Below are 14,745 nucleotides of genomic sequence, written 5' to 3' on the forward strand. Positions count from 1 at the left end.
CATCTCTTGTGGGGGAGCCTCTGAGGGGGCACCCGATGGAGACCGCCGTGCGGGGCAGCGCCGCACTGCAGGGCTGGTTCGCACCCACGGGCAGCGCGGTGTCGGCAGTGCCGGCCCACGGGCTGCCGTTGGGGCCGGGATCACATGGGGACGGGGAGGGCCCGGCGCGCTCCGTCCCGTTATAGCCCATGATCCCCTCACAGCCGTCCCGTTATAGCCGATCCCCGCAGCCGATCCCGTTACAGCCGCTCCGGTTACGGCCGATCCCGTTACAGGCGATCGCCTTACAGCCCCGCGGCCATGGGCGCTCTCCCCGAGCTCTCCCTCCTGGCCTCGGCCGCTCTCGGCCTCGCTGCCCTCCTCGTCCTCCTCACCCTCCTGCCGCCAGGTCAGCGCCCGAGAGCGGCGGGGCGGCCCGGGGCAGCGGCTGGGGTGACGGAACGGGCTGGGAGCAGTGAGGGAACGGACGGAGCAGCGAGGAGCACGGAGTGGGACCGGGAAAGGAACAGAGCCTGGGAGTTGTGTGGGAATAGAGACTGGAACTGGAGGCGTTAGGGAGCGCGGGCTGGGATCAGTGGGAAGCAGGAACTGGAATCAACGAGGGAATAGGACTGGGACCAGTGAGGGAATAGGGACTGGAACAAAGAAGGGAATAGAGGCTGGGATCAGAAAGGAGTGCGGACTGGGACCAGTAGGGAATAGGGACTGGGACCAGTGAGGGGCCAGTCTGAGGCCAGAAAAGGAATACGGACTGGGATCATAAGGAGGATAGTGTGGGACCAGCAGGGAGTACAGACAAGCAGGGCCACCTCCCCTGGGGACGCCATCCCCCCCAGGCCTCCGTGCCCACGAGGGGTGCCACCTCCATGCCTCACTTTCCTCCCCAACCCCACCAGGCCTCGGAAATCTTCCCCCCTCTCCCCCATTTCCCATCAAAACAGCCCCAGTGGCGGCACTGGAATGGGGGGGGGGGGGCTGGGGACAACCCAGGGCCGTGTCCCCCCCCTCCTTTCCCTAACGCCTTCAGGGCTGAGCAGGGGCCACCCCCAGGGCCGTCCCTCCCTCCTGGAGCCTGATTTAGGAGCTGACGCAGCGGTTGGTGTCACTTTGTGGTGTGACACCGGGGCTGTGCTCGGTGCCACTCCGCCGCCACCTCGCCCCCAGCCCCCCCATTGTTTTTTTTTTTTTTGCCCCATTTCCCTCTTTTTCAGCCAAGAAGATGGCGCAGCCCCCGAAGCATTGCGGGAACAGGGAGCACATGGGTGCTGGCAAAGCCATCGCTGTCCTCACCTCAGGAGGGGACGCACAGGGTAAGGAGTGTCCTGTCCCCCAAAACCCACCCCGTGGGATTGCTTTGGGGGTAAAACAAGCAAAAATGGGGCTTGCATGTTCTTGAACCTTGCTGCTTGTTGCTAGTTGTGTTTCCTTGCGAGGTGTGTTTGTTCCATGTCTTTTTTTGGGGGGCTCCTTGTGGTGTTGTGTGGGGGCCAGGAGGGATTTTATTTCAGCTGTCGCTTTGGAATAACGTGCAATACCGATTTTTCCAATAATGATTTGCAGTAATAATTTACAGTGACATATTCCAGTGACAATTTGCTGTAAGTAGGGGCAGAGGGAAGGGGAAAGGAAGACAAAATTTTGGACTTTTGGGCAGCGTGAAGGAAAGCACTAAAAAGCGACAAGATTTTGCCCCAAAACACCCAGATTGAGCCCAATCTTTGCTTTCTGCCTGCAGGCCCTGGGGACGGGGAGCTCAGGGCTCGGGGGCTGTTTTGCTTCACCGCCACCACGCCGTGTCACCAGCTGTCCCCGTCACGGCGTCACGCGGCCTCGGCACCCTAAATGTCAGCAGGGCAAAAATAACCCGCAGCTGCGGGGCCAGATCCGTGCTGGTGGTGGGGGCTGGGGGGGACGACGCACACCGGGAGTTGTGCAAGCTTGGAGTCGGGGAGGAGGGGGGGGACATGATGGCTTTTGGGGTTCTCTATGGTTTGGGGACAGCGGTGACGCTCTCCTCTTCCTGCAGGCATGAATGCGGCCGTCCGCGCCGTGGTGCGGGTGGGCATTTACACCGGTGCCAAAGTCTACTTCGTGCATGAGGTTGGTGCCCCCCACCTGGATCCCACCCCCCCCCCTCCGAAGCCCACGGGGACCCGGTGTCACCACCACCGTCTCCCCCTCAACAGGGCTACCAGGGGCTGGTGGATGGCGGGGACAACATCAAAGAGGCCACGTGGGAGAGCGTCTCCATGATGCTGCAGTTGGTGAGCCTGGAGGGGGAGGGTGGTGACACCGGGGGGGGAAGGGGGGGGCACAGGGTGCTGCCACCCTGACCTTCTCTGCTGTAACCCAATGCCGTGGGGGCAAAGGGCTGAGCCTGAAAATAACCCGAAACCGGAGCCGCTTGCTGGCGGGGGCACGGCGCCCATTTCGGGGTGCGGGTGCCCATTTTGTTTGTGTGGGGGGGGGGCTTTGCCCACAGGGTGGGACGGTCATCGGCAGCGCCCGCTGCCAGGACTTCCGGACGCGCGAAGGACGCCTGAAAGCCGCCCGCAATCTGGTGAAGCGCGGCATCACCAACCTCTGCGTCATCGGCGGCGACGGCAGCCTCACCGGTGCTGACACCTTCCGTGCCGAATGGAGCAGCCTCCTGGCCGAGCTGCTGAAAACGGGTACGGTCTCCCCCCCCCAGAAAATTTCCCCCTGTTGAGCCTTGCTTTAAGCACATTTTGCACCAAAACGTGGCTTTTCCCCACTGGAAATAGCAGGATTTGGGGGCAGTTTTGTCCCAAAAGGATGTTTGGTGGGGGGACGCAGTGGGAAGGGGGCTTCCCAACCCACTTGCCCTTTTTTAGGGGGGATCACGGCGGAGGAGGCGAAGAAGTCGAGCTACCTGAACATCGTGGGCATGGTGGGCTCCATCGACAACGACTTCTGCGGCACCGACATGACCATCGGCACCGACTCAGCGCTGCACCGCATCATGGAGATCGTGGACGCCATCACCACCACGGCCCAGAGGTGACGCAGGGACATCCCCACCCCACACCTCAGGGAACTGGGCACCTGCGTCCCTGCTCTCTCCATGGGGTGTCACTGAGCTCTGCATCTCCTGCAGCCACCAGCGGACGTTTGTGCTGGAAGTGATGGGTCGTCACTGCGGGTACGTCCCCAGCGCTGCCACCAGGGTCTGCCTCCTGACGAAACGGGAAGGGAAAAGCCCCACACGGCCTCTTTTTCTGCACCCCCAGCTACCTGGCTCTCATCACCTCCCTGGCCTGCGGTGCTGACTGGGTCTTCATCCCCGAGTCCCCCCCTGAGGATGGCTGGGAGGACCACTTGTGCCGAAGGCTCACAGAGGTGGGGCGGGCTGCAGTGGCGTGCCCTGTGCCTGTCCCCATCCCCACTTTATCCCTGTCCTCGTCCCCATCCTCATCTCCATCCCCATTCCTGTTTTGAACCCATCTTGGACATCATCCCCGTTTCCTTCCCTGTCCCTATTTTGTCCCTATCCCCATCTCCGTTCCCATCACTGTCCCCATCTTCATCTCCTTTCCTCTCCCTGTTCTGTCCCCATCTCTGTCACCGACCCCGTCTCTGTCCCTATCCACATCCTGATCCACACCCCTGTTCCCATTGTCACCCCCTTCTCCCCCAGACCCGTTTGGGTGGCTCAAGGCTGAACATCATCATCGTGGCCGAGGGCGCCATCGACAGACACGGCAAGGCCATCACCTCTGACGAAGTCAAAGATGTGAGCGGGATGAGGAGACCCCCATTTCTGCTCCCATTGTTGGTCCCAGCAGAGTTTGGGCACCCCATCCCCACGCCAACCCTGCTGTCTTGCAGCTGGTGGTGAAGCGTCTGGGCTACGACACCCGCGTCACCATCCTGGGCCACGTGCAGCGCGGTGGGACGCCCTCCGCCTTCGACCGCATCCTGGTAGGCAGCTCCGTCCCTCCTGTGCCCATCCCAGCTGAGCAGGGCCGTGGTGACGTCCCCGTCCCCGTCCCTGTCTCTGCAGGGCAGCAGGATGGGAGTTGAAGCCGTCATGGCCTTGCTGGAAGGGACCCCCGATACCCCCGCCTGCGTCGTCAGCCTCTCAGGGAACCAGGCTGTGCGTCTGCCCCTCATGGAGTGCGTGCAGGTGGTGAGTGCAGGGAGGGGGGCGTGGAGCAGCCCGGGATGCACGTGGAGCTGCGGTGCAAACTCAGCCACTGCAGTGCAAACCTGGCCGGCATAGCACAAATCCAGCCAGCGCGGCGCAAACTTGTTCACTGCAAACCTGTCCATCTCTGCTCTCTGCAGACCAAAGATGTGACAACGGCGATGAATGAGAAACGCTTCGATGACGCTGTGAAACTGCGGGGCCGGTGAGCATCCACGGCACGTCCCCCGTTGGGGTCACGGGGCTGCAGCCATCCCCAGCACTCCCTCATCCCCTTATTTTTCCTCCCTCTCCCTCCCCACTTTCCCAGGAGTTTCCAAAATAACTGGAACGTCTACAAGCTGCTGGCACACATCCGCCCACCCTCCACCAAGGTAAGGAGGTGGAATGGGGTGTGGAGGGGGCACACCGAGCCCCCCCGACGCTGTCCCCTCACCCCACAGAGCGGTTACACGTTGGCTGTGCTCAACGTGGGCGCTCCGGCTGCCGGCATGAACGCAGCCGTGCGCTCCACCGTGAGGATCGGGCTCATCCACGGGCACAGGATGCTGGCGGTGCACGACGGCTTCGAGGGGCTCGCCTATGGGAAAGTGCGAGGGCAAGGGGCTGCACGGGGTGGGGGAAGGGGGTGCACGGGGAAAAGGGATGCATGGGGAAAGGAAATACATGGGGAAAGGGGGTGCGTATGGATAGGGGTACGTGGGGAAAGGGGACGCGTGGGGATGGGAGCTCATGAAGGAAGAGGAAGCACAGGAATGGGGGTGCACAGGGAAAGTTGCAGCCCTAAAAGCTGCAGCCCCCAGGAGGGGGATCCCTACCCAGCGGGGGGCTTCACACACCCCACAGCCTTGCATGCATGGGGGTACCGTGATAGCGACGTGCTGCGTGCTGAGGGTGGTGCACATCAAAACCTTTTGCCCCTCAACCCAACTTTCTTACTGCTGCTTTCCCCCACCCCCCCACTCCCGCCAGGTGGAAGAGAGCAGCTGGGATAAGGTTGGCGGCTGGACAGGTCTGGGGGGATCCAAACTGGGGACGAAGAGGTAACGCTGTCCTGTGGAAGTCTGGGTGCGGGGGCCCAAGCGAAGCCCACCCCCGGAGGCTTTACCCTCCCACGCTTCGGCCAGGACCTTGCCCAAGAAATACTTTGAGGAAATCAGCGCCACCATCAGCACCTTCGGCATCCACGGGCTGATCATCATCGGGGGCTTCGAGGTGAGTGGGGTGGCGTGGGGCTGCGGGGGCACCTCCCGGTGCCGTGCCCCTTACCCCCCATTCCCCCAGGCCTTCATGGGCAGCCTGGAGCTGATGGAAGGGAGAGCCAAGTTTGACGAGCTCTGCATCCCCATCTGCGTCATCCCCGCCACCGTCTCCAACAACGTCCCTGGTTCTGACTTCAGCATCGGCGCCGACACCGCCCTCAACACCATCACCACGGTGCGGCTCCCGCGACCCCCCGCGGCACACAGCCCCTGATCCCCGCTTACAATTAAACACCCCCCCAACCCAAACCTTTCCCTCCTGCCCCACAGACCTGCGACCGCATCAAGCAGTCGGCAGCGGGGACCAAGCGGCGCGTCTTCATCATCGAGACGATGGGCGGCTACTGCGGGTACCTGGCCACCATGGCGGGGCTGGCGGGCGGTGCTGACGCTGCCTACATCTTCGAGGAGCACTTCAGCATCCGTGACCTGCAGGTGGGGACCCAGCGGCATCGCCGTGGGGCTGGGGGGGGGCTGCATTTATCCCTGCTTGCATCCCCTCCAACCAAGCATCACCGCAACACCGCAGGGACGGGGGTGTTGCATTTATTCCCACAGCACTTCCAAAAGCCGAGCCTCAAACACCTCTTTTTCTCATCCTTAGATCAACGTGGAGCACTTAACCGAAAAGATGAAGACGACAGTGAAGCGCGGGCTGGTGCTCAGGTAAGGATGGGGCCATGGAGGAGGGGGGCTGGAAGGGCCCATCGGCTGCTCGAGCCGCCCTGAGCCCCCGCTGCCTCACCCAGGAACGAGCACTGCAATGAGAACTACACCACCGACTTCATCTACAACCTCTACACAGAGGAGGGCAAAGGCATCTTCGACTGCCGCAAGAACGTGCTGGGGCACATGCAGCAGGTACGGCCGTGCTGTGAGCTCCCAGCAGCGGGAAGGAGCCCCTCGGTCACAGCTCCCCCCCCACCTGCTGCCATCTCCCCCTACAGGGCGGCACCCCGACCCCCTTCGACAGGAATTTCGGCACTAAAATGGGCGCCAAGTCAGTGGCTTGGATCACTGGCAAGATCAAGGAGTGCTCCCGGCACGGTGGGTCCTGTGGGGGTATAACCAGGGGGCTCCCATCTGCATTTGCAAAGCCCCCTCGCCTTCCTGCAGCCACGCCGCAGATCACCAAAAGCAAACCTCAGCTCCTGCCCAAGCTACGCACGCATGCTCACGCTTCCTGCTCCTCTATTTCAAACCAAAGCACTGCTGTGCTCTGTGGGCTTGGCTTCTGCTGCCCACCCTCGGGGGGGCTGTGATGCTGAGCCCATTCCGGGCGCTCCTTGCAGGTCGCATCTTCGCCAACACAGCCGACTCGGCGTGCCTGCTGGGCATGCGCAAACGCAGCCTGGTCTTCCAGCCCCTCATTGAACTCAAGGAGCAGACAGACTTCGAGTAGGTGCCCACCACCCCCTCCCCAGCACTGCCACAGGAGCACAGGAGCTCACACCGTCCTCTCTCCAACCCCCCAGGCACCGCATCCCCAAGGAACAGTGGTGGCTGAAGCTGCGCCCCATCCTGAAGATCCTGGCCAAGTACAACATCGAGCTGGACACCTCGGAGAAGGCGCTCATGGAGCACGTCAGGCACAAGAGGGTCTCGCAGGAGTACAACATGTGAGGGAGGACCCTCTGAACGACCCTCCCCAAGTCCCCCGCAGCATCTTCTTGAAAGAGCAGTTTGGCCGAAAACTGAGGGTTTCCTCAGTGTAATTTTGGGCTGGTTTAGATCCAGCCAGGTGTTTTATGGGCTTTTGAAAGAGAAAAGCGTTCCGCGAGCGGCTCGCGTTGTGGCAGGACGTTGCATTGACCTAAAAGCAAAGGTCAGGTCTGTAGGGCATCACTTTAGTTTGAAACACAGAATTGTGACGCTTCAATAAAGCAGCACCGCTCCGTGGTGGTGACAAACACAAACTGTGCTCACACTCTCCACGCTCACCCACCAGCAGCAGCACACATGGCTGCCACGCACGCGCAGCCCTGGGAACGCAACCTTACTTTCTCCCCCAGAGTAATCATCCACATTTACCCTTCTCACCTCTCCTTTGGGAGCTCGAGGCAGCTCTCCCAGAAGATTCTCAGGTGACAGATGAAAACGGGGCACAATTCTGCTCCCACTGGCTGTGCAACACAAAACCTTCCAGAGTGTGGCTTGCAAGGAGCCATTTATTTCTGTGGACAGAAGCTGGGGACGGATGAGACACGGGGCAGGCAGCGGCTCTGCGTCCTCAGCTGCAGCCCTGCGTCCTTCCGCCATGCGAGGAGCTGCTGCCCCTGCCTCCAAACACACGCTTTACACACACGTATCAATAAAAGCAGCCCTGGCGCGGTGAGCTGGCAGTGCAAAACCAAACCCAGAACTCGGATGGGTTCTTGGACGGCAGATCAGAGGCGAAGCTCTCGCTCAGGACCATCCTGTGCTCGCGACAAAGCTGCTCGGGACAGCAGGGAATAGTTTCCTCTTTTTGCAGGAGTTGTGGCCAAGTTTCTGATGAGGGACAGTGAGCACAGGGCCCTGCTCACTGCTCAGGCATCCATCAGGACACTTCTCACTCCCCAGCGGTGCCACGAAGGGATTTCTCCTGCAAACACTGCAATCCCTACAGCTCCCCATCTTCTCTCTGTCCCTAAAGCGCTGATTCTCCCTGAATACATCCAAAAAAATCACAGACATGGAAGTGAACAAAGCTCTCCTGGGTGCCAGCAGGGGGGTCCCACGTCTGCCCCAGCGCTGTGTGCAGTGAGGAGGGTGTGGGTGCTCGCTCCAAGGAACAGACTCACATTGCATGTGCTCACCCACCGGGCCTCTCCACATCCTGCAATGCCTCGAGTCCTTTACAAAGGGGAGATTTCTCCGTTCTCACCCAGAAAGCCTTGCTTTCCCCAAGGCCTACCCCAACAGAAACAACAGGTTAATGCAGCAGGTGGGATGGAATTCACCGTTTGTTAAAGGGAGAAGAGTTCATTGGACAAGGCTGAAAACACAGAAAAGGAGCTCGCGAGGGGCAAGCGCTGCAGGCAAGGAGAGGACACTGTCGGTGGGTCCCACTGTCCATCCAGCGCCCGCCAGTCACACAGCAAGCAATGAATCCACACCCACGGCCGCCCCGTGCCTAGCTGAGGAGCAGCACGTACTCCTTCAGGCAGGTGGGCAGGGGCAGCTGCTCCACGGCCTCGGGCAGGAAGCGCACCCCCAAGCTGCGGCGCACGGCGTAACGCGACAGGGTCTGCAGAGTGCCGGGCGCCGAGCAGAGCAGCGTGAGCTTCTCGCAGAGCTGCTGGTCCCTGCTCACCTCCCAGGGCATGCTGCCGTTCTTGCGCAGCTCAAAGTGTCCGATGGCGCGGTGCAGGAGGTCGAAGCAGGAATCCTCGCGCTCCGTGCCCAGTCCCCGCACCAGCAGCGCTACCAGTCGCGAGATGGGGCTCTGCCCTTTTAAATTCACCACCCGCACCTCGGCCCCGAAGTCGAGCAGGATGCTGACGCTCTCCAGGTTGCCCTTCATGGCGGCCCAGCTGAGCGGCGTGTCGTCGTTGTAGTCGCGGGCGTTGACCAGGGCGCCGTTCTCCAGCAGTGAGCGCACGCACTCAGCCGTGTTCTTGAAGGCTGCCCAGTGCAGCGGCGTGTCCTTGTTGCCATCCAGGGCGTTGGGGTCGGCTCCGTACTCCAGCAGGATCTCCACGCAGGTCTCGTCCTTCTCGGCCGCGTAGTGCAGGGCCGTGCGGTTGTAGCCGTCCAAGGCGTTGACCTGCAGGAGGGCACGGAGGGGAAGATGCACGGTGAGTGATACCAGCGCGGCACAAAGCCCTCCCCGCATCCCATGGAATGGTTGGGTTGGGAAACTCGAAGCCCCCCCCAGCTCCACCCCCTGCCCTGGGCCGCTCCCATCAGACGTCCAGGCCCCATCCATGGCTCTGAGCACCGCAAGGCTGGGGCACTCACAGCTCTCCGGGCGGCAGTTCCAGGGCCTCACTGCAGTGAAAAACTTCTCGCTGACATCTAACCTAAATCTCCTCTCCTTTAATTTAAAGCTATTTCCCCTTTTCCTATTGCTGCAACCTGCCCACGTAAGAAGTTGTTCTCCCCCATTTCTAAGCTCCTTCTAAGCACTGGACGGTCTTCCCAGAGCCTTCTCTTCTCCAGGCTGGACACCCACAGCTCCTTCAGCCTTTCCTCATAAGAGGCACTCCAGCTCCTGAGCATCTTCACGGCCCTCCTCTGGAATCTGGTCATGTTCCTCCAGAGAATGATTAAATGAAGCACACACGAGGTGGGGGGTGCCATCTACCAGCTGCCAAAATTCAAGCAGGAAACCTACAGCACTTAACGCCCCTTTCAGGCTTTCTCCAAAAGTCTGTTTTCAAGTAGGTACACTTAAAATCTCAGGCAAAAACACTACTGGAATGTTGGAATTGCCCCTGTGCTTATGCAATATACCTTCACCCAGACCCATTCTATTCTAAAAGAGAGCAGAGCAGCTGCCACCAAGACAAAGCACAATTCTGGCAGCACTCAGAACCGATGGTTCCACCTTGCTAAGGAAGCAGAGTCCAGCACCACGACAACACGGCTCCATTCCAAAGAGGCGTTTACCTCTGCTCCCTTCTGCAGCAGCAGCTCCACACAGTCGGCGTCAGCCACCATGCAGGCGCAGTGCAGCGGCTTCAGAGTGCCATGCATGCAGTTCACATCCGCGCCCTGCAGAAACACGGCGAGCACGCGGGGTTAGAGAGTTCGGCCACCCGTAAGTCATACTGCCGGCTGGACAGAAAATAATCGGTCCCCTTGGCCAGCAGGGCGCGCTTCTGGCTCGCAGTTACTCTCTTCTGCGCCCACCCCCTTCTGGTGGGGAATCTCTTTCCTATTCCCCCCTCACCGACTCCCCCCTGACGCAGCTCCACGCCGTTCCCTCGGGCCCTGCCGCTGTCACGGGAGCAGAGCTCAGCGCTGCCCGTGAGGAGCTGCAGGCCGACGCGAGGCCTCCGCACAGCCGCCCCTTTATTAACGGGGGCGGTTCGGGACCCCCCCACCGCTCACCCGTCCGATCAGATCCTCCACGTTGTCCCTCGGAAAGGAGCGGATGGCGGCGATGGTGCGGATGAGGCGCTCGGACAGCGAATATTTGCTCTGCACGCTCTGCATGATGTACCACATCCTGCGGGCCGCCCGCCCGCCGCCGCCGCCGCCGCCCCGCCAGGCCCGGCCCGGCCCCCGAGCCCCGAGCGGCGCCGGGGCGGGGTGGGACGAGGAGCAGCGGGTACCGGAGGAGGGGGGAGTTCTGTACGGAGTAGGAGAGGCCGGGGCGCGGCGAGCTCCCGGAACCCTGGCCCCGGAACCGGCGCAGATTCTGCAAGGCCGCTGGAGGCGGAAGTCGCCGCCGCTACCCGGAAGTGAAAGGCGAAAGCGGTCGCGCATGCGCAGGGGATTCCTAACCTCGCTCCCCTACCCTCTTCGCCAATCAGCTCGCGGTGCCCCTCTAAGCTCCGCCTTCCCATCAGTCCCGCCCTCACGATCCGAGTTCCTCCAATCGCCAGGAGCCGCCCCTCGCAAACCCCGCCCCCAGCCGGCTCTCCGCCAATCATCTCTCCCTGTGCTCTCCCAGCGGGTGCCGGGGGCCCCAGTTGGGGGGTTCGGGGGTGCGGGGCGGCGCTGGGCAGCGGCTGTCCGTGGGGCGGGGGGGGGGGATGACAGCGAGGGGGGGCACCGTGAGGGTGACGTGGGGGTGACTCCGGGTCACCGTATTGGTGACACCGGGATGTCCCTGTGTTCCTATAAGGGTGACACCGGTGGCCCCATGGGGCTGCGGTTTGGGTATCGCTGGGGGGTGACAGCGGAGTGTCACCATGTTGGGTGACATCGGTGTCCCTGTGCTGGGTGACACTGGGACCAGTTCACACCGGTGGCTCCCAGTCCCGCCCTTTCTCCAGGCCCTGGGGCCAGAGTGGGTCAGAGCACCGGGACTGGGGGCACCCCGATGTCACCCAGACAGCGACCACCCGTGGGGAGCATTGGGATGCACTGGGAAGTGCTGCGTGTACTGGGACGTACTGGGATGCAATGGGATGCAATGGGAATGCTGCGTGCCCTGGGAAGTGCTGGGATGCAGTGGGATGCAGTAAGAAGTACTGGGTATGCTGCGATATACTGAGGTGTACTGGGACACGCTGGGTTGTACTGGGGGCACTGGGATTCACTGGGACGCACTGGGATGCGATAGGGTGCAATGGGATGCAATGGAAAGTGCTGGCTGCACTGGGATGCACTGGGACGCACTGGGATGCAGTGGGATACACTGGGATGTACTGGGATACACTGGGATGTACTGGGACACACTTGGATGCAGTGGATACACTGGGATGTACTGAGACGCACTGGGATGCACTGGGACACACTGGGATACCGTAGGAAGAGCTGGGATGCCCCCATGCCACCCCCCCGCCCCCCCAAGCCCCATGATGCAAACAAGGATGGGGGCAGAAAGGATCTCCCTGTACCCCCTCCACCCCCAACGCGCAGCACACGCACAGCACGGTGTGTGTGTGGGGGGGGGTCTCCAATTCCCCCATAACCCCTCTGAATCCCCCACCCACTGCCACCATTCACGAATAGGGACCCCCCGCGCTCCCCCCTCCGCCCCCCCCAGCACCACGCGGGGCCGCGCGCCGGGGTTCCCCGCAACCCCCGGCTGGGGGGGGTCTCGTCCCCGTCCCCACTGCGGGTGGGTTGTATTTTTTGGGGGGAGGGGGGCGGTCGGGGGACAAGAGCTGCGCCATCACTGGAGCCCCCACTGCCGCCCCCTGGCCCCGGTGAGCTCAGGGGGGAGGAGGCAAAGCCGCGGTGTGAATGCGGGGGGGGGTCCTGGTGATGCGGACGGTGCTTGTAACCCCCCCTCCTCCCCTCCCCCCCCCCCATGCTCACCCCGTTTCTTTGCTTTGCTTTACCCACCCCCGCCGCCCCCCCCCCCCCCAACAGCGTTTCCCCGTGTGAGCGTGATGGAGGCAGAGGGGGGGCCCTCCAGCCCGGACCCCCCCCGGGACCCTGAGAGCACCTCCACAGGTGAGCCCCCACTGCCCCTCCCCCCAGGACCGGGCCGGGAAGCTGAGGGGGGTCCCACCCGTGGGGGTGGGGGGGTGACCCGATCGTGGGGGGGGGGGGGGTCCAGGAGTGCTCCGATCCCACAGTGTGGGGGTGTTCTGTGCTGGGGGGTGCAGGGTACCCGCATCCCATAATATGGCAATACCTCAATCCCACAGCATGAAGATGCCCCGATCCCATAACATGAGGATGTCCCAGTGCCTCAGAGTTTGGGGAGACAGCAATTTTAGGGTGCAGGGATGTCCCCAAAGCAGGGAGGGGGTGGGGAGGTGGGTAGAGGGGATGGAGAACATGTGGAAAAGGGATGGGAACGGGGTGGGGGGATTGGGGATGGGGTGGGAAGGACGGAGAAGGGGAAAGAAGGGTGGAGGGGGTGGAAAAGGGACAGGGAAGGGGCAGAGGAGATGGGGAAGGTGGGAATGGGATGAAGGGTGGGATGAAGGTGGGGAAGTCGGGATGGAGTGGTGGATAAAGGGATGGAGAAGGGGCAGAGGTCACGGAAGTGATGGGGAAGGGGAAGAGGGGATGGAAATGGGGTGGAAATGTGATTGGGACAATGCAAAGGGGATGGAGAAAGGGAAGAGGACATGGAGAGGGTGATGGAAATGGGGTGGTAGGGATGGGAGGGCTGCAAAGGGGACGGGGAAGGAGAGAAGGGAACAGGGAATGTGCAGAGGGGACGGGAAAGGCACGAAGGGGACGAAGAAGGGGTAAAGGGGACAAAGAAGGCGCAAAGGGGATGGGGAAGGGATGCAGGGGTCACAGCCCCACATCTCGGAGCTCAGCCCCGCTCTCCCCGCAGCCCATCCCGGCAGCGAGGCACCGGGTCGCCCTGCGAAGCGGCGTCGGAAAGCAGCAGCAGCGCAGCCCAGGAGCAGAGCTTTGGGGCACCCGCGGGCTTTGGGGCCGCTGGAGGAGCTGCTGGGGTTGCGGGGCGGCCGCCTGCGTCCCACCATCTGCGGGGAGTGCGGGAAGGGCTTCAGCCGCAGCTCGGACCTGGTGCGGCACCGCATCACCCACACCGGGGAGAAGCCCTACACCTGCGGGGCCTGCGGGAAGGGCTTCAGCCAGAACTCCAACCTGGTCACCCACCAGCGCATCCACACCGGGGAGAAACCCTACAGCTGCGGGGCCTGCGGGAAGCGCTTCAGCGAGAGCTCGGCGCTCATCCAGCACCAGCGGACCCACACCGGGGAAAAGCCCTATTGCTGCGGGGAGTGCGGGAAGCGCTTCAGCGTCAGCTCCAACCTCATCCGGCACCGGCGCACCCACACCGACGAGAAGCCCTACATCTGCGTGGAGTGCGGGGAGGGCTTTCGCCACAAATCCCAGCTGCGCCGGCACCAGAAGCTGCACTCGGCGTAGTGGGGAGGCGGCTTTAGGGATGGGGAGCAGCGCTGGTCACGGTCCCCTCATCTGCGTTCCCAGGATGGGGACTGCGGGGTGGGTGTGCGGTGCTGGACCCGGCCCCCCACCCAGAAACCCCAAAAGCCGACGGGGGGAAAGAGGGATGGGGCATTGGAAGAGGGAACGCAATGGGGCGGTCGGGACTGCAGCCCAAACCAATAAAAGGTGCTGGAGCTGCACTGCCTGGCCGGGGTCGTGCTGTAGGGCAGTGATGGGGCTGCGCTTTGCATGGGGTGGATCAGTAGGGATGGATTTTCCAGTTCTCCCAGTTGGAGAGTGGGGTGGCAGTGGGAATAACACCCACATGGGGTGGCACACGCCTGCACATGGAGCTGGCATTGCGGGGTGAAGATAGGATGGGGATGGGGATGGGAATGGGATGGATGGGATGGGATGGGGATGGGATGGGATGGGATGGGATGGGGATGGGGATGGGGATGGGGATGGGGATGGGGATGGGATGGGATGGGGATGGGGATGGGATGGGGATGGGGATGAGGATGGGATGGGGATGGGGATGGGATGGGATGGGATGGGATGGGATGGGATGGGATGGGATGGGATGGGATGGGATGGGATGGGGATGGGATGGGATGGGATGGGATGGGGATGGGATGGGATGGGGATGGGGATGGATGGGGATGGGAGGATGGGATGGGGATGGGGATGGGGATGGGATGGGGATGGGGATGGGGATGGGATGGGATGGATGGGATGGGGATGGGGGGATGGGATGGGATGGGGATGGGATGGGATGGGATGGGGATGGGGATGGGGATGGGGATGGAGATGGGGATGGGGATGGGGATGGGG

The 14,745-nt window shown here is 62.4% G+C and overlaps 3 protein-coding genes across 7 annotated transcripts; 2 read left to right on the plus strand and 1 right to left on the minus strand.

Annotated features, from left to right (window-relative positions):
• The first annotated feature begins 1,096 nt into the window (after positions 1-1,096).
• PFKM (phosphofructokinase, muscle) lies at positions 1,097-7,346 on the plus strand. 2 transcript variants are annotated; one of them, XM_085212292.1, is made up of 22 exons: positions 1,098-1,310; positions 2,027-2,100; positions 2,187-2,264; positions 2,483-2,672; positions 2,856-3,021; positions 3,119-3,163; positions 3,252-3,360; positions 3,659-3,754; positions 3,850-3,942; positions 4,025-4,150; positions 4,309-4,373; positions 4,479-4,542; positions 4,612-4,758; positions 5,141-5,211; positions 5,296-5,383; positions 5,453-5,605; positions 5,701-5,865; positions 6,035-6,096; positions 6,180-6,291; positions 6,378-6,477; positions 6,723-6,828; positions 6,906-7,346. In XM_085212292.1, exons 1-22 carry the CDS (start codon positions 1,220-1,222, stop codon positions 7,051-7,053), a joined length of 2,349 nt encoding a protein of 782 aa, XP_085068418.1. In that variant the 5' UTR covers positions 1,098-1,219; the 3' UTR covers positions 7,054-7,346. The 2 variants fall into 2 exon arrangements, with proteins under 2 accessions (XP_085068417.1, XP_085068418.1); XM_085212291.1 differs by having other exon boundaries at positions 1,097-1,310; positions 5,296-5,605.
• A 224-nt stretch (positions 7,347-7,570) lies between these two features.
• On the minus strand, positions 7,571-10,848 carry ASB8 (ankyrin repeat and SOCS box containing 8). Of its 2 annotated transcripts, XM_085212353.1 has the most exons (3): positions 10,468-10,845; positions 10,024-10,128; positions 7,571-9,178 (listed from the first exon to the last, which is right to left on the minus strand). In XM_085212353.1, the coding sequence occupies exons 1-3, from the start codon at positions 10,843-10,845 to the stop codon at positions 8,546-8,548; spliced, it is 1,116 nt and encodes a 371-aa protein (XP_085068479.1). In that variant the 3' UTR covers positions 7,571-8,545. The 2 variants fall into 2 exon arrangements, with proteins under 2 accessions (XP_085068479.1, XP_085068480.1); XM_085212354.1 differs by lacking the exon at positions 10,024-10,128 and having other exon boundaries at positions 10,468-10,848.
• A 274-nt stretch (positions 10,849-11,122) lies between these two features.
• Positions 11,123-14,111, plus strand: LOC104916023 (uncharacterized). 3 transcript variants are annotated; one of them, XM_085212384.1, is made up of 3 exons: positions 11,123-11,559; positions 12,403-12,486; positions 13,328-14,111. In XM_085212384.1, the coding sequence occupies exons 2-3, from the start codon at positions 12,423-12,425 to the stop codon at positions 13,888-13,890; spliced, it is 627 nt and encodes a 208-aa protein (XP_085068510.1). In that variant the 5' UTR covers positions 11,123-11,559; positions 12,403-12,422; the 3' UTR covers positions 13,891-14,111. The 3 variants fall into 3 exon arrangements, with proteins under 3 accessions (XP_085068510.1, XP_085068509.1, XP_085068511.1); XM_085212383.1 differs by lacking the exon at positions 11,123-11,559 and adding an exon at positions 12,035-12,148; XM_085212385.1 differs by lacking the exon at positions 11,123-11,559 and adding an exon at positions 12,038-12,236.
• The last annotated feature ends 634 nt before the right edge of the window (positions 14,112-14,745 follow it).

This window comes from Meleagris gallopavo, chromosome 31 (genome assembly GCF_905368555.1).
Source record: "Meleagris gallopavo chromosome 31, MGAL_WU_HG_1.1, whole genome shotgun sequence".
NCBI classification, from domain to species: domain Eukaryota; kingdom Metazoa; phylum Chordata; class Aves; order Galliformes; family Phasianidae; genus Meleagris; species Meleagris gallopavo.

Bases quoted from the DNA above. Each gene is read 5' to 3' on its own strand.
- PFKM (XM_085212291.1), top strand. From the start codon at position 1,220: ATGGCGCAGCCCCCGAAGCATTGCGGGAACAGGGAGCACATGGGTGCT. The intron at 3,755-3,849 runs GTGAGCGGGATG...GCTGTCTTGCAG, and splicing joins CCTCTGACGAAGTCAAAGAT to CTGGTGGTGAAGCGTCTGGG. The intron at 5,866-6,034 runs GTGGGGACCCAG...TCTCATCCTTAG, and splicing joins TCAGCATCCGTGACCTGCAG to ATCAACGTGGAGCACTTAAC.
- ASB8 (XM_085212353.1), bottom strand. From the start codon at position 10,845: ATGCGCGACCGCTTTCGCCTTTCACTTCCGGGTAGCGGCGGCGACTTC. The intron at 10,129-10,467 runs GTGAGCGGTGGG...GTGTTTCTGCAG, and splicing joins TGGAGGATCTGATCGGACGG to GGCGCGGATGTGAACTGCAT. The intron at 9,179-10,023 runs GTAAACGCCTCT...GCCCTCCTGCAG, and splicing joins TGCTGCAGAAGGGAGCAGAG to GTCAACGCCTTGGACGGCTA.
- LOC104916023 (XM_085212384.1), top strand. From the start codon at position 12,423: ATGGAGGCAGAGGGGGGGCCCTCCAGCCCGGACCCCCCCCGGGACCCT. The intron at 12,487-13,327 runs GTGAGCCCCCAC...CTCTCCCCGCAG, and splicing joins CCCTGAGAGCACCTCCACAG to CCCATCCCGGCAGCGAGGCA.